The sequence below is a fragment of the Triturus cristatus genome, chromosome 7, assembly GCF_964204655.1.
Source record: "Triturus cristatus chromosome 7, aTriCri1.1, whole genome shotgun sequence".
In the NCBI taxonomy this organism is placed as follows: Eukaryota; Metazoa; Chordata; class Amphibia; order Caudata; family Salamandridae; genus Triturus; species Triturus cristatus.
The window spans coordinates 1,848,026,895-1,848,054,373 of NC_140590.1; the positions used below are offsets into that span (position 1 = coordinate 1,848,026,895).

The window sequence follows — 27,479 nt, forward strand, 5'->3', positions numbered from 1 at the left end:
AGCCAGTGGAGTTCCCGGCGATAGCTTGAGACCCCGGAGTTTTTAGGGATTTTGCAAAGTAATCGGACTGCGGCGTTCTGAACAAGTTGCAGTCGACTGACTACCGCTTTATTTGACCCGAGATACAGAATATTACCATAGTCAAGCCGGGATGTTATGAGGGCATTGACTACAGTCTTCTGAGTAGAAGAGGGCAGCATCCAGATAATTTTCCTCAACCATTTGATGATGGTGAGGCATAGACCAACGAATTTATTGGCCTGTTTACTCATGGAAAGGGCACTGTCCAAGATGAAACCCAGGTTGCGAACTTGCGTCACTGGGGTAGGAAAAGTGGCCAACTGGTCTGGCCAGTGTGAGGGATTCCAAAGTTCTTGCCGTTTTCCTAAGAGAAGAATCTCTGTCTTGTCTCCATTGAGCTTTAATTGGTTTCTAGTCATCCAATTAAGGATGTTTTGAAGCCCGAGTTTGAGGGGAGATGGAGAAGACGGACCTGGGTCGGATAGGGAGAAAATATTTTGGGAGTCATCGGCGTAAGTCATAAGGGAGAGTCCGGATTCTTCGGCTAAATCAGCTAGGGGTCTGAGATAGATATTGAAAAATAGAGGACTCAGTATAGATCCCTGTGGCACGCCGTGGGGGGCATTGAAAAAGTCAGAGCAGGCCATAGAAGATGTTATTTGGAAAGTCCGATCTGCCAGAAAGGAACGAATCCAATCAAGCGCTTTACCCCGGACACCATTCCTATACAATGCCTTAATGAGAATTTCATGGGATATGGTGTCAAAGGCCGCACTCAGGTCTAGGAGTACGAGCGCGACCGTCTGACTTTTATCAAGGAGATTGCGGATGTGTTCCGTGACTCCAAGAAGAGTGGTTTCAGTCGAGAAACCAACTCGGAAGCCAGATTGTGAGGGGTGCAAAAGTGAGTTATTTTCGACAAAGGTGGATAAAGCCGTGTGGACATGTCTCTCCAAGCACTTGGAAAAGGCAGGGAGCAAGGATATGGATCTATAGTTTGCCAAACATTCCGGATTAGCTGTAGGCTTTTTTAACAATGGCGTAACAATAGCGTGTTTCCAGAGGGTCGGGACTGAGGAGAGTTCAAATGAAGCGTTAAGCGTATCAACGATAACTCCCAGGGCTTGGTCGTCAAGTTGTTTAATAATTTTAATCGGGATGGGATCCCTGGGAGAACCGGACTTAGTGTTTTTTAGTATGGTTTTCATTATTTCTAACGTAATGAGGGGCCAGGCTTCCAAGGTATTTTCACCGAAGGAGGCATGTTCCAAGTCGAAATAAGGGGGTGATGTGTTCTTGTTGGTGTTTATGTCCCTGATGATTTTCTCGATTTTCTCAGAAAAGAAACATGCAAGATCTTGGCATTGTTGCGAATTTAGTGGGGGCGCCAGGGCTGTGGTGTGGGCGCCAGCTAGATCCTTGACTAGGTTAAACAAAGTTTTCGACTTGTTTGTTGCTTCCGTGATAGAATGGGAAACAAAGGATGCGCGTGTTTTTGCACAGGCAGTGTGATATAAATTCCTGGCCTAATGATAAATGTTTTTAGCGTCAGGTGCGTAGTCTTTATGCCATTTGCGCTCCAGTGCCTTGCATCTTGATTTTTCAATTTTTAGAAGATCGTTAAACCATGGGGCAGGGTGACGATGTCTATTTCCTTTGATAGAAGTGGTAGGTAAACAGTGGTCAGCGGCATCGCTGAGCCATTTGTGAGTGGCTTCCGCCAGGCTGTCCATGTTATGGACCTTCCTAGGAGGATTTTCATGAAGTGCCGCGTTTAATTTGGTCATGTCAAGTAACTTCCAGTTTTTCCTCGACATAACAGAAACGTCGGGTTTCGTGGAGGTGGTAGGTAGAAGATTTATACTCAATTTTATTAAATAATGATCAGACCAACAGATAGGAGAAGTATTGTGCCATTTGAGCTCGGTAATGTTAGAAAAAATGGGGTCAAGCAGGTGGCCTTTATTATGAGTCGGTCCAGTATTAATTAAGGTCAAATTAAGGGCCTTCAGATCGTCAAGCAAGTTAGCGCAAACGGGAATGGAAGGATCCTCCAAATGTAAATTTAAATCTCCAATGAGTGAAATTTTTTTAGATGCAATATGGTAAGGAGTAATATAGTTAGCTAAATTGGGTGCCCATTTGGATGAGTTTCCGGGGGGCCAGTATAACAATATGCCGGACATCGTGAAGTTCGGGTTCAGGGAGATTTTGAAAAAACCGGCTTCACAGTCAGGGATGGTAATTTGTTCCAAAGTACACTTCAAGTCTCTATCGAAAATGATAGCTATTCCACCTCCTGACTGGTTATGTCGGTCAATCCTAGTGATAGCATAATTTGCGGGGAGGGCAGTAGCAACGTCGGGGCCCGCACTCTCGTGCAACCACGTCTCCGTCAAAAAGAGGACACTAGGATTTGCCTCCAATAGGAGGTTGAAGATGTCCAATCTGTGCTTGGATAGTGAGCGGCAGTTCGTACTGTACAGCACGTATTTCTTTTCCTCAACAATGCGAGGTTGTTTGCGTTTCCTATGTCTCCTAACAGCATCCGGGAAAGGTTGAAGGATGGTAGTGGTGAGTTAGCACTTGTTACAGGAGGCAACTCCTGTACTATGGAGATTGAATGATTCAGACAGAAAAGATTATCAAGAAGGTAGTATATGATGTGGGTGAAGGGTAAACTGGCCACATTCTCCAACCTCCAGAACAAATATAAATTAGTGCCCACGGAGACGTTTAGATATCTCCAAATCAGACACGCCATCTCCACAGCCTGGACAGGGGAGACAACTCTCCCTGATTCCTCCCCACTGGAGGATCTAGTAATATTAGACCCAATGGAGCACAAAGCTATTTCCCTAACGTACAAAAAATTGGTAAACAACCGCGCTAACCCCTTACAAAACCTCCGTACTAAATGGGAATCCGATCTGAGGGATATCGAAGAGGAAGACGGGAGAGACGCTCTTGCCCCTCCCAGGGAGGTAGCAATTCCTATGCGTCTCCGCCTAATACAACTCAAGGTGCTACATTGCGTATATTTTGATGCCAAGTTATTGTTCCGACTAAAGAGACGACCAGATCCGCTCTGTCTTCGACATTGCAACCAAGTCGGAACTTTCATCCACATGTTATGGGAGTGTCCGCATATACAACATTATTGGGTAGGGGTGACACGCCAATTGTCTAGGTCCTGTAACAAACCTTTGAGTCCCTCGCCCAAGCTATGTCTCCTCAACGTATGGGAACCCACTGACCTTTCTCAAATGGAGCAGGCTTGGGCAGGAATGGGGTGGATGATTGCCAAGCGTAACATTGCACAGAAGTGGGGGCAGGACTCAAACCCGAGGGTAACAGATTGGGCAAAGGACATGGACGAGGCAATGAACGCTGAGAAAACCGTTTTTAAGGGACGGGGATGTCCCAAGAAATGGGACCACAAGTGGGGAAAGTGGAATAAATACAAGGGGGACACATGCAACTCCCCAACAGTGGTAATGAGGCGTGAACAACAAGAACTTATGGCCCGCCTCATGATGGACGATGGACCCCCTCCATAGGCAGCATGGATGTGGAATAGGGCTAGACCCCAATGAGCCTTCAAAGTTGTTATGTGGTAAAATTTTTCCATTGAGAACTGTAGATACAACCGAGGCTCCCCGGGGGGGGGGGAGGGGGAACGAGGGTAACCTCTTGTACACTGTATGTATTTAACTGTTGCTAAATCACTGTTTTCTGCTATGGACATATCACCATGACCGTATTGTAATTGAACCAAAGCACTTTTTATAAAAAAAAACAGTTAAAAAAAAAAAAAGAAGGTAGTGTATGGGCTCTCTAAGAAAATGTCTGCTCTGATAGTGAAGAAGGGTGCTGTGATCAACACTGTCAAATGCATGTGACAAAACGTTCAAAACTAGGAGGAGCACAGCCCTATTTGTGGATGGGTTTCTGCACAGTATCTTGGCCAAAAGCCTGTTTCATAGATAATTGATGAAAGTTAGTTGCATAAGACATTGTAGTACACAATATACTCTGCAACTCCACCACCTCTAGTGTGTGCCCTGGAAAGGTAACTTTATATAGACCAATTCTAAAAATATTTTGGATCAGATTTCGGTTTTGTCAACAGTCGAAAAACACGTGCTCAATTTAGTTGGGCAGGACCTGTGGCTCATAAAAGTGACCCATATTTTGAGGACGGCTCCACCTGCTGTGGGACCACACTCTTTGATCCACTCTGCTCGTTTGGCGTCAGCAGTGATGCTAAAAGGTTTTGAATCTTTAGCAGTACTAATACCTGGTTATTGAAGTATTAATATTTCATGATTTTGGTGGTTGAAGGTTGTTAAGACGATTGCCTCATAAAATGCTATTTTTTCTTGACTTTTCTCACCTGTCTCCTGCTTAAGCTGATGTATAAGTAATGGGATTTGATTTTTTTAGAGCTGCAAGCTCTAGGTTTCACTAGAGCAAAGATGTGGATAAAGTTGATACCAAAAGACAAGTTAAGTCATTGTTAATAGTTTCTAAGAGGGCAGAAACTCCATGGTGAGATTTGTAACGGGTCCCCGAGTGAAACTATCAACTGGCCCATTTTTGGTTGCTTGTGAGGTGTTGGAATCTCTCTAATATCAGGGACTCTGGCATGGTCTGGCTTTTCAATGTTTAAAGTTTGTGTAACGTGACAAGGGCAGTTGCAGTGTTGTTCTGAGCTTTGAATATACAGTTACAAGAAACTTTGGAAGTCTCCTCGGTAAATATTTATCATGACTTTTATGTTAAATATGTAATAAATATCTAATAACCCAATGCTCACGCTTTATTACCTATGCCCAGTTTGACCATTAGATTGTTTTGACTGAAAATGAGTTTTACAGAATGTATACAGATTTATTACATTTTTTCTCTACTTTTCAGGACCAGACTGTAAACGAAAGATCACGAAAGACGCGTCAAAGAAATGCTCCCAGGTTGATGATGGTAAATGTATTCCTTTTAATTAGAAACAGAGCAGTGGTCTACAGTCAGCATCCCTTTTTAACACGTCTGCTTGGGTAGCAAGAGATATCCTTGCCTTGATGAATAACTTTCTTAGATGCAGGTGTATTTTACCTAATATACTTTTCTGGACCTTGCTCATTCTTACAACATCTCCCAGCCCTTTGATGAAGTAGGACAACATAGGTAACCCTCCCCTCCATTGCCCATTATTAATTCTATTCAAATTATTAGGACTGTTATAAGCCTTGGGAGCCAAGGGGTGTTCTGAGACAATTATTCTCAGTTTATTTGACTTACTTCCCTTTTCGTATCCTCCAAGCCTTGCTTCATTTGATTAAACATGCTCTTACCTTAGAGGGGGGCAGCTGAAGTAGTCCCTAAAACACGGAGACTTCATATGCATGTAATCTGGCCAAATCACAAGCCCTAGTGACACACCATGCTGCCCCAGGTAGGTCCATTTAGCCAGGTGAGTGAGGATTTTCATATAGTACACTTTTCTCCTTCGTTCTCCAAGTGAAAATCGGGTAACAATTGTAAGAAAAGTTACTTATTTTGTGGAAGTGAAGTCTCATAAAGTGTTTCACAAGGAGCACCTAGTAAAGATAGGGTTTACTGGTCTGAGAAGATATGACAAGATTCCTCAAAGACGTCCATCTACCCTACATGGGTCATTTCGATACCATGACGTAATGGAGGTTGGAAATAATATTGGTGCCGGGTATTGATGTATTTGTTCCACCTGACTATGGCCTTGGTGGTAAGTAACTGGGAATAACATAAGCAAAGAGATTTTGCATATGTTTTACCCACATTATTACTCCTTCAAGAGCTGGTTTTGCAAAAAAACAGACTTTGAGTGCAATTTGCACTTAATTACCAAATGGGAGCAAGCGCTACCACTATTACAAATGGCAACAGCACGTGTACATCTAAATGACCATCTGAGTGTGAGATCCAGTTTGGATTTTTAACTAAATGGGTCCTCATAAAACTGACAACACAAGCAGTACTAGCCCAGATATCGTTATTGGATCAAGAGCCACCAGTCACTGCTTACTCCCAGTGTGGCACGTTTATCATCTTCGGGATAGGTATTGAAAACAGCCAAGGTCATTCTTCCAATTCAAAGCAGAAAGATCACTCCACTTAGGCCCTCATTACATGTTACTGTATGTAACCTGGAGCAATAGTTCTGGAGGAAATTCTGCATCCCTCAATTCCAACTCTATCCAGGCTGGAATGATCAGGTCTGCAAACTCTGGACCTGATCATTCCTGACCCAGAGACTCCAGGTCTGTCTGTACTGCTGCTAGGGCATGGGATGTGGGCAGCATAACAGCCCGGTCCCCCATCAGACCCCGGCAACGGTACAGTCAGAGCAGATAATGCCCTCCCTGGGCAGGCAGAATCCATCCCTGCACCGCTACTTCCCTGACCATCTTCCTGCAGGCACTTTCTGCCTGCTCAGAGCAGGTGGAAAATGTCAGCGGCTTTTCCCCATATTTGGGGAAAATTGCTTGAAGAAGGTCTCACTTTTACTGGGTCCGAGCATATATTCCCTATTCCAAGGGGAAAACGTATGATCACCAAATTATGGGGCAGGAGAATCAGGGGGCTGCGGGGGGGGGATTGTGGGGGAGGGGACAGAATCATAGATTCCAGCCTCCTGGAATCACCACACCAAATTTTATAATACTCATAATTAGGGTACAAGTGCCTGATTCACTGAGAAAAAGAATAAAGCACTTGTACTACTCAAATGTATTGGAAGCTTGCTGTCTCAAGACTGTACCAAACAGAAACCAGGGTAGCTGATAAGGCCTTATTGTGGCCTGGTCACTGCATACTCAGTATCAAACATGTTTGAAATATAGTAAATGACAAGCTGTTTAATTCCCTTAGTTCCTAAGGCCCCCCCCCCCATCGAAGGAAAAAAAAGGTTAAAAAACAACTTCTTTTATGGCAGTGCGTATCCCTAGACAAGTTCTGGAGGGGAGTGTTGGCGTGCCTCTCGGAAGTGTTGGGGTGGGACCTCCCCCACTCGCCGCGGCTGGCTCTACTTCATGTTATGGAGGATATTGGGGGTAACATATACAAACGCCATCTTATGTTGCTGGGACTTACACTGGCCAAGCGAGATATTGCAAGGGAGTGGAAGGCGGCACGAGCCCCTTCCCTGACGAGATGGAAGAACGGTCTGGACTTCTGTATGGGGCTGGAGCAGCCTGTTTTCGAGGCCAGGGGGTGCCCACGCAAGCACTATAAGATCTGGAAACGATGGGCAGACTATCGTGGAATTGGGCTGGAACCCCCCGTGGAGAGGGAGATCGATTCATAGGGGCAGCTGTACATAGACGTTGGTGGCCATGGGGGGGCAACGCGGGGGCGTGCATGATGCGTGGGGAGAACGGGATGGACAGTAGGGGGAAGGTGCGACTAGTTGGAGGAAGTGCGATCACTGGTTGTTGGGGGGGGAGGGGGGGAGTTGGGAAGGGGGGTTGTGGGGGTTTCTTTAGATTAATACAATTGTCTATAGCCTGTATGTACATGTATGAAGGATATGGCAGACGTCTCTGGGTTACAGGGCTCTGCATGGCGATGGCTAAAATGACACAATAAAAATTTGTTTAAAAAAAAAACTTCTTTTGACTCAGGATGTGGACCGTTGGGCTGCGTTGCGGTCCCTTGTGCGGGTTAAACCATGGCTTAGTTATTTCACGATAAACATTTTGGCCAAGGGCTGCAAACTTCATGGAGCCGTGGTGGACATTCCTCGGCATCCACAAACCCAGATCTAGGACCACAGATCCTACGAAAGGTCGCTCTTATTTCAAACAATTCAGTGGTATACAAACCCATATTTCAAAAGGAACAATGAAATATAGAAAATATTTCACAGTTACCTGTGAAATATAAAAAAAAACAAGAAAAGGTGGTTGGGAAAACTTTGCGCAGAGAAGTGACAATGTTCAAAGAATGAATTATCTTAATAGAGCTGCTGCTTCAAGGTCAACCTTACGATGACCACCCCATGTCGTAAATTATGGGCAAGCCCACTTAACAGTTCATAAGGAAGAGGCAAACCGAGCAACGTAGCTCATGTATCGAAGATCTAGTAACAAACAAATGTCCAAAGAGTAATCGTTTCTTCTTCTTTATTCCAATCGTATGTACATATGGTTCACGCTTGTGCCTTCAAACAAAGCCAAAGCCAACACTTGTTTCGTCCTAAAGGCTTTCAACCCAGGACTTCATCAGGGCTAGAAACAAAGGATAGGCTACATTTATTTACATAATACAAAGTAATACACATGTGGTAGTAAATAAAAACATATCTTGTTCCTTCACCACATGTGTAGACAAGGAGGATCAAAAGAGGAAAATAACCGTACATGTGTGTCGTACACCCCAGGTAAAGAGAGTCGTCAACGACATTAATTTTTTATGAAGTAATTATGAGTAGCAAAAAGGAGCATATCACCAATCACCCGAATTAGGTGCAAGTAAGTAAAAAGAAAAGGGTAGGTAAACTACAGTACCATGAATACCCATGGGAAATGCCATACTAATCCCTAAAGTTAAGGATTCAAAGAAAAAAGTGAAAAAGAAAAGGAAGAAGACGGCAAGGTTACTGACTAAGATTAGCCGGCATTAGTTATAAATAATAATCATGCATCAGTACTGGGAGAGTAAAGTGCACTTGTGTACTACACTTACCCACTCAAACAAACCAGTATCAGAAAAGTGGAAAAGGACAGTCTTCTATCTCTGAAAAGTCAGAAGATACAAAGACTCACATAAATATATCCTAACAAACGTATCAAACAAGCGACTCAACATCTACGTAATCTAATCCCATAGTTATATAAGGTGACACTTATTACACGGACAAATCTAAATTGTTTAATCAGTTCAAACTAAAGGTTAAAGGAACGCATGTACCTTAATAGATAAGTAGATCGGTAGCTTCAAAGCGTCATCTTTAGATTCCAAAGTAAATGCTTCTTATATTACAGCAAAATCGTAGCCTTATTGTCCTAACGGGTATAATAAAAGAAAAGGTCCCAAATTAGTCAGAAAAGCTGCCCCTAGTGATATGCATAGGTTATTATATTTATGTATCAAAACAAACTGTCTAGGAGTAAGAGAAACTCCTAGCAGGATAAGCGGAATAAAGGTGTACATCTCCGTGTAGATTGTATTCATAATAACAAAAGAAGAGCCAAAAGGAATATCACGGCTCCAATTACATATCAGATAAACATGTATTGTGCTCATAATATTCGTTACTAAAGGATAAGTAAAGTTCTAAGGTTAACGAAAACCAATAAATAAACAGACCCAACATTCACGAGTAACGGCTGGTACTGCTAGTATGCCTAACGAGACAAGAGTCCTCATAAATTAGTCCAAAACATACGCAACGTAGTACCCTCATTTACCTTGAACTGACTAGCAGAAATCCGCAATCTGGATCCCTCGTTCGAAAATCGGCGTCTAGCCCGCGCGCCATATTGTGACGGGCTTAAATAGTATCACGGAAGTATGGAAATAGACAATGGAAAAAGAAGAACGTGCCGGTGTAAAGGCACCTTACCGAGAATAGGCGCCATATTGGAATGGCTAAATATAACACCACGAGGAGAATGTACTTACGTATCTGTAGTAAAATCAGCGAAAAAGGCTTACTGTAGAGAAATCTAAATTAACGCCACCTTGTACTTAAATTATTAGCGTTATCTTGTAATCATACTTGAGAGTTAATGAAATAAAGTGATAAACATAAATATGAGTTCATTATTAAAAATGTAAAGGAATTATTAATTGTGAGTAAATAGAGATTACAAAATAATGAAAAAAATTAGGTTAAGGGTTAGTTGAGGAAAAACCCTAAAGAGAAGGAAAAGGGAAGACACAGTGAGGTAAAAGTAAGCAAGAAAAGGCTCATTAAAACATACATCTAGTCATAATGTGAAACCAATATTGTTCATACTATATGAACCATTGGAGGAGTCACCATATGTACTTACTGTTACAATATTCTAATATGGTTATAATGTTTAAACATTAGGTTCTAGAATATAGTATATAACACATTACAGTTGGTAACCGGGTTGACATCATATTGATAACAGGGAGAAGAGACTAAGTTCACAACAAGATCATAAGCCCAGGAAATATGCAGTTCATTATCAATATTAATTCCCTTATCTACTGCTTGCAATTTCAGGATCCAACGTGCCTCCATCTGGCGCAATCTTAGTTCTCGATTGCCGTCCCTTACATCTACTGGCACTGTCCCGATAGCATGAAATTTAAACGACAAATGTTTCTTTTGTTCCGGACACTCCAAGGCATGATGTACAATTGGATATCTGTCATCCATGTTTTTTAGCGCTCTGAAATGTTCCGGAATTCGTACCTTGAGGTTCCTGATAGTGCTACCCACATATATCATAGTGCATTTGCAAATTATTACATATATCACATATTTAGTGTTACAATTAATATACTGATTGATAAAAAATTTCTTGGAACCATTGTATTGAAACTCTCTAATGCCCGTCAGGGCATATTTACAGATACTGCAATCTCCACATTTATGGAAGCCCAGATTTTTCTTATGCAACCAGGTTAGGTTATCCTTATTACTCTTGGGGTAACTTGGGCTAACCATATTACGAATAGTAATTCCCTTACGGTATGTTATGCTGGGATGTTTGGTTAGATATTTATTCAAATCAATGTCTGTTGTAAGAAGTTTCCAATGAGATTTGAGAATATTATATATTTTATGTGACCATGGGTGATAATTAGTAATCATTCTCACTGACTCTCGCGTTCTCAAGGTCTTGGAGGGATTTGGTATCAGTGTGTCGTTTCTTATAAGGGCACAAGCCCTTCTTTTAGCTTGTGTAATGACCTGAGCATCATAACCACGTTCAATAAATCTCTTTTCCATATCTAGGGCACATCTATTAAAATCAGAGTCATTGCTACAGTTCCTGTGTGCTCTATGAAATTCCCCAAATGCGATAGAATTAATCTGAGTTTTGGGGTGAGCACTCGCCGCATGTAGTATAGAATTACAGGCTGTTTCTTTTCTGTACATTCTGCTATTAATTTTATTGTTTTCTATAAACAATTCAACGTCCAAGAAGACAATTTGATCAGTATTATGTGTCATAGTGAACTTCATATTGAACAGGTTGTTGTTAAGGTGTTCAAAAAAGTTATGTAATTCTTCCAAATTACCTGTCCAAATCAAAAGGCAGTCGTCAATATACCGCCCAAAAAACATAATGTGATTATGCCAGACCGCCCCAGGTGGGCCCCAGATATGCGCCGCCTCAAACCATCCCATAAAGAGACAGGCGAAAGACGGCGCAAATCTGGACCCCATCGCGGTACCACATATCTGTTGGTACCATTCACCTTCATATAGAAATACATTATGTTCAAGATTCATTCGTGACATGGTTATAATCATTTCTGAGTGTTCCAGAAATTCCACTGGTCTTTTGTAAAGGAAGTGGCGTAGTGCTGACAACCCCTGTTCATGTAGAATATTAGTGTACAGGGACACCACATCTAGAGTAACAAGTATCAATGATTCATCCCAAACAATATCAGTGATAGTGTTAAGAATATGTTTTGTATCTCTAATTGTAGAAGGTAAATTATCTACAAACGGTCGAAGGAAGGTGTCTACAAATTCTGAAATTCGTTCCGTTGGTCCTCCAATTCCAGATACTATTGGCCTCCCATGAGGGGTAACGGCATTCTTGTGAATTTTTGGTACAGTATAAAGACAAGGGTATTTTGGTGTATCTATTAAAAGATACCGGTACTCATCATCATTAAGCAAACCCTCCGTATTCCACTTATTAATTTGATCATTGATCAATCTCTTAATTTCAAACACAGGGTTATTAGACAGTTTCTTGTACCACAATACATTCCTGAGTTGACTCATAATCTCATTGTCATAATACTCTCTTGTCATCACAACAATGTTGCCTCCCTTGTCTGCCTCCCTTATAATAACAGTGACAGCCCCCGAATACATCTGCAGAGCTTTAACATGGTCAGGGTGACTAGGATTATGCATCAATGTTGCCTAAATTGTGCAGCAAAAAATTCAAAGTATGCAGCACATTCTCTAGCAGTATTATTTTCATCCATGTGAGCTAAAACATGTTTTGTGAAATCTGCAAATTATGTGGAATATTATGTGGCAAATGCTTTAAATCCACAATTATGTGGGAAAGTTTGTTCAAGCTAAATCAAACATGTAATATAAAATATACATAATGCGCAATGTGATATGGTCCTGTAGTGTCATCTCAGGACACTGGTTACTCGTTAGGTATCATATTTATTATGTATGTATATACTTCACTTAGGTTAACAAACACAACCTAAAACCAACCCACAAACATTAACTAGTTCTGGTTAGCTGTGGAAACCTTACTTCATCCCCAATGCACTGCTCATGATCTCACACATGATATCACAAATGACATCACCTGTGAAATTTCTGATGACATAACATATCCCCTCACCATTGGCATTATCATTGACATCAGTATAGAAAGCACAGGTCGTCTACCAACAACAGAAATCTGTGATACAAAACAGAGCATCTGTAGGCTTTTAGGCATGGCAATTTTGCAAAGGCTCTAACTGAAGGGGAGATCATTATGAAACTAGAAATCCTTATTGCTGTATTGAATTACATTAGAAGGCAAACATTGCGGCCAGGCCCAGCACCCACCATCCCATGCAGCCAAACCCCACTTGGTGAGGCCTTAAGCTCATGAACTATTTTATTTTGAGTGCTAGGTTGGAGCTGGTGACCTCCAAGATCTCTTCAGTAAGTTCATTAATCCCTGAGCTATAAATACTGGGGTTTGAAACTGTGACTGACAGATTACACACACATTTGTGAAGTAGCTCTTTTAATCTCTCTAGACTACATGAATTTGATTGCAACCAGACAGCTAGAGGATAAGTGTAAATCTCTACCAGAGGCACATTAACCCTTCATTTATACCCCAATAACACCATAAGATTCCCTGTCACATTCTCTTCTGTCCCAATTAATGTCAAGGGAAAACCCAACAAAAACACATCCCCCATTCCGTTCCCAGACACCAGTGGTAAGGTCTTCTGGAACATCAGTGGCAAAGTATCAGGTAATAGGCATACCTGCCATCTCTGGCTGAAGATTTTTATATGCCTGTGGGCACGTTGGACACAGGTGTCAGGGCAGCACTTCCAGAACCGCCCCTCACACGCATGATGGGAGTATGAATTGTGCTGTCACTGCACACGGGTGGCAGGAAGGACTGTCCCAAGTGCATGAAAATAATGACAGTACCAGCTTACTAAATGGTTAGGTCACAGCCCTTCCTCGGAGACCATCAGCAGCTGGGAACATATCAGACTCCTTCAGAGTGGAGTGAATTGCAGGTTTCTGTTCCACACTTCGTACCTGTATGAAGCGCTGCTCTTGCTTCCTGCTGCCACCATGATCTGTAGCTTATACGTCCTGCCTGCAGGTGGGAATCATCTACCCTCATAGGTTGGTGCTCTTGCTTGCTGCAGGCCTGCATCCTTTGGTCCACAGAGCACTGGTGCTTTGAATGAGAAGTACAAGAAGACATAGAAAAATCCAGAGCGGATACTATCTTATATTCTTTTCTTCTTTCTTTTAGCACTGTCACCTCCAGCAACCCCGACTTACTGCACCAGCCAAACATATCATCAGGAGGTCACTCCACACCCGCGCACAGGTGAGAGACAAGAACAAATGTTACTTACCTGTAAACTGTGGTTCTCCAGTATTGGTGTCTTTCATAGATTCACATGCTTGAATATTCCCCGTCGTCGAAGTGGGAGTCCCACGGTACATATATATAAGAATAAAATACATATATAAATAAACATTATATAGTTTAAAATAACATACCAAGTCAAAAATACCATAGGATAACATTGACACATAGGAAGCATTGAAAAAGGAATCACTTTACTGACATATCCATGTCGTTTTTATAGTCCAAACTGCAGCCAATCAGGCGCAAGCACCCTCTAGAACCTTCTCCTCAGAGGCTCAGGCCCTCAGATTTTCGTAGCACAAGAGTGACAAAAGAGTCTAATGAGGAGAAGAGAGCCTCTGAGGGGAGGAGGGTGGGTCGCATGTGAATCTATGAAAGACACCAATACTGGAGAACCACAGTTTACAGGTAAGTAACATTTGTTCTTCTCCAGTATTGGCGTGTCTTTCGTAGATTCACATGCTTGAATAGACTAGTGAGCAGTACTCTGCAGCCTGAAAAGGCAGTATCAAAGTTGCATGAAATACAATGACATTGCATGATAGAATCAGAAAACTGATAACAACCCAAGGAGGAGGGAAGCAACAGAGGCTCACCTTATTTGAAGAGATTGCGAAGAACTGCTTGGCCCACTGCTGTATCGGCTTCGTTGATCGCATCCAGGCAGTAGTGCCTCGTGAAAGTGTGCCTGCTGGACCACGTAGCTGCCCGGCAGATCTGATGAATGGACACACCAGCGAATAAGGCAGTGGAGGAGGACATCGCCCTTGTAGAATGTGCCCTCACTCTGGAAGGAAGAGGCTTGCCAGCCTTCTGCAGAAAGATATCGCTGAAGAAATCCAACGTGGAATTGTTGGTTTGGTAACAGAATGTTCCTTACAGGTTCGCCCATAGGCAACGAACAGTTGATCAGATTTGCGAAAGGGTGCCATCCTGCTGATATAAAACTTGAGGCACCTCTTTAAGTCCAAAGAATGCAGACTTTGTTCCGCTGGAGATTGCGGATGAGGAAAAAAGGTTTTTAAAATCACAGGTTCATTAAGATGAAAGTCAGACGGCACCTTGGGCATGAAGGCTGGGTTAGTTCGAAGGATAACACAGTCCGATTTAAATTGGAGAAAAGGAGGCTGGATTGTGAAGGCGTGAATTTCACTTACTCGACGAGAAGAAGTCAGAGCAAGCAGGAGGGCAACCTTCCAGGTCAAGAATTTGAAATCTGCTGAATGGATTTACTCAAAGGGAGCCTTCATAAGTTGCGCCAATACGATGTTAAGACGCCATGTGGGCGGGGGACACCGAATGGGTGGGAACATCCGGAACAATCCCTTAAAGAATTGCTGAATCACTCTGGATGAATAAGCGAGGAAGAGCCGTCCTGGCGAAAACGAGAAATTGCTGCCAAAAAGACTTTTAGAGTGGAATGAGACAGTCCTGACTGTGCCAACTGCAAAAAGAAAGGCAGAATCTGTGCCGGAGATGCGTGCACTGGGTGGATGTTAACAGACGAATACCAATGACAGAAGCGTTTCCACTTTAGTTTGTAGGTCTTCACCGTAGAAGGCGCCCGCGCCCTGGCAAGAACCTCTCTGCAGGCAGCCAAAATATTCAAGTGAGCAAATTCAAGGTGCTCAGGTTCCAGGCCGACAATTTGAGCGAACTGGGATTCGGATGGCAGATCCAACCGTTGTTCATTGTCAGAAGGTCCGGCCGGGGGCGAAGAAGGATGGGCTCGCATTGTGAGAGGAGCAGTAACTCCGAGAACCATGCCTGCTGAGGCCACCGGGGAGCAATCAGGAGAATGTGACATGGTTGTCTCTGCATTTTCCACAACACTCGAGGTACCAGAGGGATTGGCGGAAAAGCGTAGGCAAATATCTTGCACCAGTCCATCGAAAGGGCATTCCCGCACGACCTGTTGTGGGGAAGCCAACTTGCGTAAGACTGGCATTTGCTGTTCTGTGGAGTTGCAAAGGGATCCAGGCCCGCGTGACCCCAGAGGCTGAAGACAAAGTCCATAGTCGGCTGATGCAACTCCCACTCGTGGGTCGATGACGCGGACCGGCTGAGAGAATCCGCCCGAATGTTGGAAATACCTGGTAGGTTGACCGCTGTGAGCGTGATCTGATGGACTATGGCCCAATCACAGATCTTCTGAGCCAGCTGGGAAAGCAGCGGAGATCTGGTACCGCCCTGCTTGTTTAGATAGTGCATGCTGGTGGTGGTGTCCGTTTGAATGAGCACTAATTCCCCTTGAAGCAGAAGTCGGAATGATTTGAGTGCAAGGAAGATCGCCATCAGTTCTAGCCTGTTGATGTGCCAAGAACGTTGGGACAGGTTCCATTTGCCTTTGATGGACAATCCGTGAGGGTGACCGCCCCACCCTTCCAGGGAGGCATCTGTGGTAAGGACGAGTTCTGGAGCCCTTGCCAAGAAAGAAGTGCCTGCTGCAATGTTGCGAGGTTGCGTCCACCAGTGCACAGCTTGTGCCATGCGAGCGGTTACGAAGATCCGGGCGCTGAATGAACCAGAGACTTGACGCCACTGCTTGTCCAGTTCCTCCTGAATTGGACAACTCTTCGGATCAAAGAAATGCAGGAGGACGCCATCCCCAGAAAGGACTTCAAGATGCGGACTGAAACGGACTGTTTTGATCTGATGTGAGCTGCGAGCTGCAGGATCCGTTTCTGCCGGTCGTTGGAAACAAAAGCCATGGCCATAGAGGTATTGAGAGTAGTGCCTAGGAAAGTTCTGAGAAGAGCTGGCGTGAACTGAGATTTCTGTATGTTGACCGACAGACCCAGAGAGTGGAACAGAGTCCGACAAAACTGAGTGTCTAAGGATGCCTGATGGTAAGACTGAGACTTGATGAGACAATCCTCCAAATATGGGAAGATTTGAATGCCTCGCAATCGTAGATAGGCCACCACCGGGGCGAGGACCTTCGTAAAGACCCTGGGAGCGGAGCGGAGCCCAAAGGGCAGGACTCTGAATTGAAAGTCTCTCTGACCTACACAGAAGCGCAGGTATTTCCTGTGGCGTGGTAGAATCGGCACATGGAAATAGGCATCCTGAAGATCGATTGTCGACATGAAGTCGTCTTGAGAGAGGAGTTGAAGAATTTCCCTCAGTGTAAGCATGCGGAAAGTCTGATCCTTTAGAAACTTGTTCAGAGCCCTCAGGTGGAGAATAGGGCGCCACTCTCCAGACTTCTTTAGCACGAGGAAAAAACGCGAATAGAAGCCTAGACCGTTCTGAGTCTTTGGAGCCACTTCGATGGCCCCTTTTTTGAGCATGAGTTTGATCTGTTGGAAAAGCTCCTTGAGATGAGCAGGAGGAGGACCGGTTGGGGGGGGGGGGGGTTCTGAGGGAATTTGACGAATTCTAGAGCATGGCCTTTTGAAACAATGTCCAACACCCAACGGTCTGAGGTTATTAGTGACCAATTTGAAAAGAATTTTGAGATTCGTCCTCCAACTCGGAAAGGGGGGGCCTTGAGAGGAGGGGGGTGTAAGCAAAGGATGTCATTGTTTTTTGGGGGTGTTTCCTCGATAGTTAGACTTTTCCCTGTAGGACTTGAAATTCTGTTGTCGATAAGACTGTGGGCTCTGGGAGGAAAAACGCTGATGTCCTTGATTGTATGAGCGGTATTGTGTTGATCCGCCACGAAAGGAGGAGGTGGTGCTGCATCCGCGAGCACCCCGAAAAGGCTGTCTTTTAAACTGCAACGTGCCAAGGGAACGAGCTGTTTCTGTGTCCTTCTTTATTGTTTGGAGCGCCTCATCCACGGACACCGCGATCAGAGCCAGCACAAGTTGCGTGAAAGGAAGAACCGGAAAAGGTTCCCTGATCTCTGATGTCCTGAGGGAGCCACAACGAGGCATCTATAAAGAGGCAATAACTCTTTCAACGAACTAACATATAAGTGACTACCTGATCACTCAGAAAAGGCGGCAGAACGCGCCCCCTTCACACCTTGGTCCTGACGAAAGCCTTAAGAATGAGCGAGAAGGCTGAAACATGTTGACCGTATTCACTGATGCAATAGACCAGTAACTTAGTCTATTACAACATCAATTCTATTTTAATTTCCCACTTCACTCGTATCTTCAATAACATTTTTTGCTTTTTTTGAGTGCAGTAGGGAATTTTAACTTCACCACTTATTAGCACTTCACACATCCCTCTTTCCTCTTTTTGATACCTGGACACTACTGTAAAATCAGTTGGTCTACCTCCAGGTGGAGGACAGCATACAAACAAAAGAAACCCAATGAAGATGCTGTGACAGTACACGAAGGCGGAGAATCAAGATACACCGCCCCCGACCTGTGTACTCATATGAGGGTTTTCTATACAGTTTCCCAATACTAAAGACCCTGATTTGACAGGACAAGTGATCCATTCTCTCTTAACTTGATTATTTGTCTTTTAAACTGCAACGTGCCAAGGGAACGAGCTGTTTCTGTGTCCTTCTTTATTGTTTGGAGCGCCTCATCCACGTGCTGGCCAAACAACGACTCCCCATCAAAGGGTATGTCAAGGATCTTCGCCTGGACTTCCTGGCGAAAAGAAGTAGAGCGAAGCCAACCCTGCCTCCTTAGAACAGCTGCCCCAGCTAGCTGGCAAAAACCAGTGGAGGCGATATCCACAGAGCAATCGATTATCTCTGAAGATGCTCTTTCTCCCTCCTGAAGAATTTTGAGAGCGTCCGCTCTAGATGGTTCTGGGATGAAGTTGATGAAAGCCGCCATGTCAGACCACATTTGGAGGTCGTAGCGACCCAAGATGGCCGGGGAATTCGCTGCTCTGACCGTTGTCGAGGCCATGGTTGAATTTTTTTTCCCAATGGCATCCAAGCGACGTCCATCACGGTCAGGTGGAGAGGTAAGCGGAGATGAGGGATTTTTTGAGCGACGTTGTGCCGCCTAGGTGATCATGGAATCTGGCTTCGGCTGGGATACCAGGCAAGCGGGAGAAGAGTCCAGAGCCTTATATTTCTTCTCTAACCACGGGAGAACTGACGGAATTGAATTTAGTGTCTTCATCTATTTCATACCCTCATTCCAAATTAAGTCATTTATGGGCACGGCTCGAACCTGTTTCTGCGGCTGAGTTTTAAAATCATATAGAAAACAATCCTCCTCTCTCACGACCATTGGGAGATGAAATCGCTGTGCCGCCCTTTCTATCAACTGATGGAAACCTGTAATATCAACAGGAGGAGAATTGATTGGTGACCTCGGAGGCGGAGAAGGCGAATTGATCTGATAATCGTCCCAATCGACCATAGTGTCATCGTCATCACCCAGGAGTTCACCGTCTTCTGTATCCGGAAGGACGTCAGCGTCACCCTCTACAGGAGGTACTGGTAAAGGAGTGGATGGTGTTGGTTCCGCCAGCGGTTGAGGAGGAACTGGAATGTTCGGAGGCGCTTCTCGTGGAGAGCCGTGGGAAGAAGATGGGAAAGGGCGATTGTAATCCTCTAGCATAAATTGGAGGGTAGAAATGAGGGATAAAGGCAACTGTGCCATCGGAATCTGCGCAGGAGGTTCCTTCTCCTCCTCCTGTTAGGAATGGTCCTCCTGGTCGAAATCTTGACATTTTATGAACAGTTCTGATGGACTGCAAGCAGCCCGGAATGTGGTATGAAAGTCATCATCCAAGGCAGAATCCTCCTCATTGCCAGAGGGAAACAGTTGTGGCGGTGGTTGAGTGGCCGGTGGTACTTGAATGGATTCCAAAGCAGCGTGACGACGCTGTAGAAGCGAATCGTCGACAGGAGCAGACGTTTGAATAGAAAGAGGCACCAATGGAAGAGATGTAAAATTTGGCGTGGACGAGAGACCTGCCATCGACGAAAGAGCCAACGTTGACAAAGCCTCCACCGTCGACGAAGCCACCACCGTCGACGAAGCCACCACCGTCGACGAAGCCACCGCTGTCGACGAAGCCACCGCCGTCGACGAAGCCACCGCCGTCGACGAAGCCGCCGTCGACGGAAACGGCGTCGACGAAGCTTTAGTCACCGACGACGAGGAAGATCTCTTTTTCTTGATCGTCGAAGATTTAGACGTCGACGGGACAGCCACAAGTTTCTTCGTCGTCGACGACGATATCGGAATCGTCGACGAGACAGCTTTCAAGGAGACACAAACCACCGTCGACGAAGAGAGCGTGGACGAAGCCGCTGTCGACGACATAGGGAACCTGCTGGAAACCGTCGTCACCGTTGTCGACGATGTCGTAGAAGTTGCAGATTTCATCGACGGAGTGACCGTCGACGAGCCCGTCGAGGGTCTGGCACGTTTATGAGAGGAAACATGCGCTGGGAGAGCCACAGACGCCTGAGAGTGAGCGTGGGCGTAGCAGCAGAGTGTATTGGCACCTTAGTAACCTCCAAAAGATGAAGCTTTCTCTTTTTAAGAAAAGGGGAAGGCAAGTCCTGCACACTGCTACGCTTAGAAGAGGCTCCAGTGCGTGCAGAAGCCACACTTTCGGCGTCCGAGAGAGGATTATCCGTGACCTTCAACTTCTGTAGCCACAGAAGGAGGCGGCCCTCTCTATCTTTTAGAGTCTTCTGTGAAAAGGTCCTGCAAATTTTACAGTTGCCTACCTGATGGTCAGGGTAGAGGCAGTATATACACTTTTCGTGAGGGTCCTTTGAATAAAGCCTCAACCTCCCACAAGAAGTACAAGGACGGAAAAGAGACTTCTTACTTGAAGACATCTGGAAAAGTTGAAGAAATCCAAAACCAGTGAACCAACTGAGCAGAGCTCAGGGAGACTCCCTTCACACGACGTGCGGTAGAAAATCTGAGGGCCTGAGCCTCTGAGGAGAAGGTTCTAGAGGGTGCTTGCGCCTAATTGGCTGCAGTTTGGACTATAAAAACGACATGGATATGTCAGTAAAGTGATTCCTTTTTCAATGCTTTCCTATGTGTCAATGTTATCCTATGGTATTTTTGACTTGGTATGTTATTTTAAACTATATAATGTTTATTTATGTATGTATTTTATTCTTCTATATATTTATATATGTATCTATCTACATGAGGCTTATTGCTTTTTATGTACCGTGGGACTCCCACTTCGACAACGGGAAATATTCAAGCATGTGAATCTATGAAAGACACCCCAATACTGGAGAATGGTCCTTCCACTTAATTCAGTGTCAGTCAGATGGGACCTGCTGAACGCATCTCTGGGGACCCATAGAATATTCAGGATGGGAGGGACTGAAACAGAATCTGCACTGAGAGAGGACAGCCTGTCCACCTCCCCACTGCAACAAATGGGGTCCTACCGATGACACGATATGAGGAGAACAGTGTCTTCTCCAACATACCTGCTACATTCCAAGCCAGGGAATAGTGTCCGAACTGGCACAGAACAGGAACCCATCCAATCTAATGGTCCTAACAAAAGCCATCGACCCGTATGGTTGCAAGCAGGCTGAAACATTTTGACCTGATATGTATGTTGATGTGAAGGACAGCTTAGATTTTCCCTAGAGCTGAGGATCGCCATCAGCGTAAATCCTCCCTGAAGCTCTGCCATCAAGCCCCCTTGTGGGGGAACGAGTCGATGAACAGTAATTTGGTAACTATTGATTACGGTGAGTTACCTGTCCAGTTTGATACTGTGAGAGACCGAGAGCAACTGCCTGCACAGAACCATCATGCAGGCCGCTGGCCCTGGTACGCCCATACAGTTGGGTCCCTAGTCACCAGTCAGCAGAGGTGCCAGTGCTACCACAGGGCAGTTGGTGGAACCTGCTGATGTGGCCCTGCGGGGACCTCTTCCAGCCAGAGGCGCCTTGACCCCAGGGAAGGCCATGACTTGGTACTAGATGGCAACAGTGTTCGCGATAAGCGCGATGTCTCCGCTGCCCCTTCACTCTCAGCAGCCCGCAACCTGTGTTGCCTGACTTGTCTCTGCTACACCAGTCCCCTTGTAGCAATTTCCGTTGCGCCGGCAATGCTTGCGACTGTGTCTTCACAAGATCTCGGGGCACGTAATACGGCCTGGTAACACTCCGCCTGCCTAGCTTGAACGGTCCCCCACTGCACCAGGCTCATTTGCAGTGACTCCTGACGTGCCCTGGTGACATCTTCGCGGGCTCTCTGAACCCACAACATGACCTGAATAACCTATTGCCACTGAACATAGATAGAACCCACAATGAGCACCGGTTGGGCAGTCCTTCTGATTACCTGCACTGTGCCTCCATGGGGAAGCACCTTTCCCCCTGCTGGGGCGAACTGATCCTTTGGGGGGGAGGCGGCCACTTCTTCCTCTGAGTGCTTGATCATACTGGGAAACAAGGGCCTCCATTATGGAGACCCCAACCCCCTTTCCTCCACATCAACCCTGGGTCCTGCCTATCACTCATCGACAGACAAAAAAGGACCAGGGAGACATGGATGCTCCTCGCCTCCCAGATGAAGGAAACAGAAAAAGATCGTAATCCCTCCTCGACCTCCTTGACTCCTCCACCACTACATTCCAATAGAAAGGGTACTGCATGATTCCTGTCCCTTCAATCTACAGCAATGTGGTGGCCATTTGGAATGAGGTCTCATCCCAGGCAAACTGAATAAAAAGAGTTTTGAAGAGGCAAGCCCTCCCTAATTACTCAAATGCACCGGCACAAACTAAATGAGCATATAACTCATGTAGAAAACAAACTAGAGAAAGTAATACAGGGCCTCAACAATATCAAAATGAACCAAAACCTCCCTCTGCATCCTGCCCATCTCCCTCACCCCCCTACATGTAGCAGTAGACAACTCCTAAGAAGTATCAAGAAACAGTCACACATTTGAGGAGCCTAGCGCGCAACCAAGATGGCCGCGTAGGTGCGAGGCTCCCGAGGACCTCCGCGACCTCCTGAATTAATCCTGGCGAAATCCTGTCCTTGTTGAGGGGACTGTGTTGGGGAGCCGGAGCTGAGGCGCCACCTGCTTTTCGGGCTCGAATCGGACCCCGGACGCCGGTGGGAGCATCGATCGAAGGTTGCGGCCTTCTCCTCGCCGGCCCCCCGGATTGGAGTAGTGGGGCGATCCGGGGACAAAGCGAATAACAGCGGCGAGCGGGGCTGGGCCACTCGCGTACCCCGCACTTTCACTTTCGCTTTTGCGCCCTCCTGGCTCTCAGGCGGGGTCGGGCTGCGGAGCGGGGTGCGGCGGCGTGGCCTTGTCCAGGAGCCCGGTTGACCCGCCGGTGGTGGGTTGACCCGCGGTTCGGTGGTCGCCCCCACCCCCCCCCTGGCACCCGTGATTTGGTATAGCGGCCCGCTTGGGGAGCTTGGCACGACGGTGGAGAAGCCAGCATGTCCACCAAACAAGATGGCGACCGGGCGAAGGTGAAGACGACCCGCCGTGGCACGGCGCACCAGGCTAATAGTATGGACCGCTACACGCTCCAGAAGGGTTCTCCGGAGACATCGCGTGCATCCCCGGTGGGCCCGACGGAGGCATCTGCTCATCCGGTGGATCTGACCCTCCGGGACGTCATGGGCGCCATCGCAGAGATGAAGGCCTCGGTGGACCAGCGTTTCGACACCTTAGCGCAAAAAATAGACTCGGTCCTGGTGGATGTGAGCCTTGTGAGGGCAGACTTGTCCAAAACAAACGACCGAGTCGACTCTCTGGCCCACACCACAACGAGCCTCACGACAGACGTGGTGGCCCTCCAGAAGGAGGTGCGCCGGCTTGGCCAGGCGAGCGCCCTGATGGACCGGCGACTGGAGGACTCTGAGGGTCGGGCCCGGAGGAATAATGTTCGTATTGTGGGGGTGCCGGAGGGACGAGAGGCGGAGGCGGCGGATCTTTTCGTGGAAGAGTTGATCCAGACCCATCTCCAGCCCCGGGGGCTGAGTAAGTTTTTTGCGGTGGAGCGTGCTCACCGGGTCCCCGGGGGCAGACCTAAGACTGGTGCCCCGCCGCGGCCTCTCATTGCCCGGATTTTTAATTTTCGGGACAGAGATGCTATTCTCCAGACCTCCAGACAACAGGGACCGGTCAAGCTTGACAACATGGAGATACATTTCTACCCAGACTTTACTCCGGCGGTCCAGAAGCAGCGACAGAGCTTTCTTGGTGTGAAACGTCGCCTAAGGGACCTTAACCTCAAGTACTCAATGCTCTTTCCAGCTAAGCTGAGGGTAGAGGTGGATGGTCGCACGCACTTCTTCGACCGGCCCGAGGCGGCTGGGGACTGGCTGGACACTCTGCCTGGGGATCGGGGCCGGGGGGGTGGGGGGGGGCGCGGCTGGCGGGGAGGGCCTGCCGGATCAGAATTGAGGGGTGACTTAATATGCCTTGCTCTGGACGTTGTTCCTTCACCATCTATTGATTGCGTATGTTCCCCTCCTATGGAGGTCGTGTGGGGTCTGTTGGGGGCTTCCCTCCTCCTCTGGGGGACTAGTTAGTATTTAGCTATGGGGCGACAGGCACACTGCACTTTGGGGGGGCTGTCTGGGCTCATGCAGGGGTGCAGGGAGGGGGGAGTTCTGTTGGGACCGGGGGGTGGGGGGGTGTGTTGTTTGTTAGCACCGCAGGGCAAACCCGCTACTATGTTATTGTTTTTAGGATGCTCGATGGGGGACGACCGATTGTTTCGACGTATGATGGGGGGTAGGGATTTGACTGTGTTGTCATGGAACGTTAACGGCCTGGGGGATAGGATCAAGCGTGGTGTGGTCCTGCAGTACTTGAAACGTATTTCACCAGATGTTGTCTTCCTGCAGGAGACACACCTTATAGGTAACTCCTTTCATGCAATGAACCGGCGGGGATATCGTTTGGCGGCCCATTCCGGCTTCACCTCGGGCTCGCGGGGGGTGGGTATTATGATCAAGAACTCGCTCCCGTTGGAGATTGATGAGGTGCGCCATGATGAGAGGGGACGCTACACGGTTCTAGTGGGAAGAATGGAGGGCAGAGTGTTTATCTTTGTATCAGTGTACGTCCCGCCTGGGTTACAAGCCACCACATTCGCGGATCTGGGGCGCCTCCTTCTGGACCTTCCGAGTGGCCTGCTGGTGGTTGGAGGGGACTTTAATGCGGTAGCCTCTGGGTCTATGGATCGCCATCCCCCTAGGGACCTCCCCCGGGCACAGGCGTGGCTGCCCGGCCTTCTGGACACACTGGGCCTGGTGGATTGCTGGCGATTAAAGCACCCCGCATTGCGACAGTACACTTTCCACTCGGGTGCCCATGGTAGCCTCTCACGGCTTGATTACATCCTTGTCCCGGCGGCCCATGCAGGGAGGGTGGGGGAGGTGCGCCATCTGGCACGGGGTATCTCAGACCACTCCCCATTGTTGTTGCATTTTGATGTCTTCCCGAGGGGGGATGGCAGGGTGGCCCCAATCAATGCATGGTATTTGCGCGACCCCACCATTCGTGCCGATTTGATCAAATCCTTACAGCGATACTTCGACGAGAATGTGGGGTCGGTCTCATCGGCCATCTCCCTGTGGGAGGCTTTCAAGGTAGTCCTTAGAGGGGAGGCCCTCTCCTTTATCTCCCATGCCCGGCGGCGCGAGCGGGAGGAGGTGACCCGGGTAGAGGCCGAGATTGCAGAACTGGAGGGTGCCCTGGGGAGTGGGGTAACAGACGCCAAGTTGCATGTTCTACACCTAAAACAGGCGGCCTATCGGGCCCTCGTTACGGAGGCGGCCAGGGGTCTCAGTAGAGAGCAGCAGGGGCGATTGTATGATGTGGGTGATAAGGCTGGCAAATTGATTGCGTGGTTGGATAAGAGGGAGAGAGCAAGCCGAGTGGTGCCTTTGATTGAGAGTGTTGATGGTGCGCGTGTCACTGAGCCGGAAGCCATTGTCTCCTGCTTTGCGGATTATTTCCGCGAAGTCTACTCCCCGGTTTCCCCCTGCTCGGAGGAAGATTCCCATGCCCTGCTTCGGGACATCGCACTGCCCTCCCTTACGGTGGAGGACAGGGATGCGCTGGACGCCCCTCCCACCTCGGACGAAATTGCCTTGGCTATTCGCTCGGTTGCATCCGGCAAGGCCATGGGCCCCAATGGTATTCCCATCGAGCTATACAAACTACGCCCGGATGTGTTGGCACCCCACCTGCGCGCGATGTTCCTAGCGGCCCACTCGCGGGGTTCCCTCCCGCCGGACCAGCGTCTGGCCACAATTGTGGTGATCCACAAGGAGGGGAAGCCCCGTGAACGGGTCACATCCTATAGGCCGATTTCGCTCTTGAATGCGGAGCCCAAAATCCTCGCTAAGGTGTTGGCCAACCGGTTGGTTGGTGTAGTGGGCGATTTGGTCCACCAAGACCAATCTGGCTTTATACCGCACCGCAATACGGCGCTCAATCTGCGGCGCTTGCACGGGGTGCTCGCGCGTGTCCCATTTGTGCGGGAGCCGGCCATCTTGGCGTCCTTGGACGCCACCATGGCGTTTGATACGCTTGAATGGTCATACATCTGGGCGATGCTGGCGAAATTCGGGTTTGGCCCGGGTTTCATTAGCTGGGTCAAATTGCTATACTCGGGCCCATTGGCGCAGGTGGTAGTGAATGGGCGAGTCTCGGCCCCATTCGCGCTGGGGCGGGGTACGCGACAGGGTTGCCCCCTGTCGCCTCTCCTGTTTGCCCTGGCCCTGGAGCCCCTGGCGGAGTGGCTGCGGTGGCACCCTTCTATCCGTGGTCTCCGCTGGACCCCCGAGCATGAGGACCGTGTGTCCCTCTACGCGGACGACATCCTTCTGTATCTCGGCTCCCCGCGTAAATCACTGATCGTCCTGGTTGATGTTTTGCGCTCATTCGGTCGCAACTCAGGTCTGGTCATCAACTGGGCGAAATCCTGTGTCTACGTGCTTTCCGGGGAGGCTCCGGTCCTACCACGGGACTGTCCGATCCAGATTGCCTCTCAAGGTTTTCGGTACCTGGGTATCTATATCACTCTTGACCCGGAGGCCCGCTATGAACGGAATTTGCTGCCCCCCCTCCAGCGCTTGCGGGAGGACGTGGTGCGCTGGCGGCGTCTGCCGCTCTCGCCGCTCGGCCGAGCGGCCTTGTTTAAAATGATGTCCCTGCCGCGCTTCCTCTACGCCCTCCAGAATACTATGGACTTGGTCCCGGCGCGCTATTTCCGTGAGGTGGAGGGCCTCCAGCGGCGCCTGTTCTGGGACGGGAGGCCGCGCATTGCTCTGGCTAAATTGACGCTCCCGTGGTACGATGGGGGGGTCGCCCTCCCGGACATTAAACGGTATTACTGGGCCTCCCAACTGGCTGCAATTAATCATGGCCTTTACGGGCCTGCCTTGAACCCGGCATTTGAGATGGATAAGATGCTCCTACCCGGTGGCGATTACAATCGCGCGCTCTACTCCGGCGCGCCCGACTCCCGTTTGACGGGACCGACGCGTGTCATGGTGCGTGTCTGGCACGCGGCTAATGCAGCTATGGGGTGGAAGGACCGTTTGACCCGGGCGTCACCGCTGTATGCGTCTGAGAGGTTGGGCTCCCTGTGGACGTCGAGGGGCTTCGCGAAGTGGGACACGATCGGAATCAGCACGGTGGGAGATCTCTGGACGAGGGGGGGATTCAAAACTTTTGAGACGTTGCAGGCGGA

General features: G+C 47.7%; 1 protein-coding gene across 1 annotated transcript in view; it reads left to right on the forward strand.

Moving 5' to 3' along the window:
• The window catches only part of SIRAL2 (SIR2 antiphage like 2), an 822,333-nt gene that overhangs the window by 647,289 nt on the left and 147,565 nt on the right, over nucleotides 1-27,479 (forward strand). The window contains exons 9-11 of the mRNA XM_085615425.1: nucleotides 4,942-5,004; nucleotides 5,947-5,949; nucleotides 13,749-13,826. Coding sequence (XP_085471551.1) covers nucleotides 4,942-5,004; nucleotides 5,947-5,949; nucleotides 13,749-13,826 — 144 coding nt within the window. The remainder of the gene's footprint in view (nucleotides 1-4,941; nucleotides 5,005-5,946; nucleotides 5,950-13,748; nucleotides 13,827-27,479) is intronic.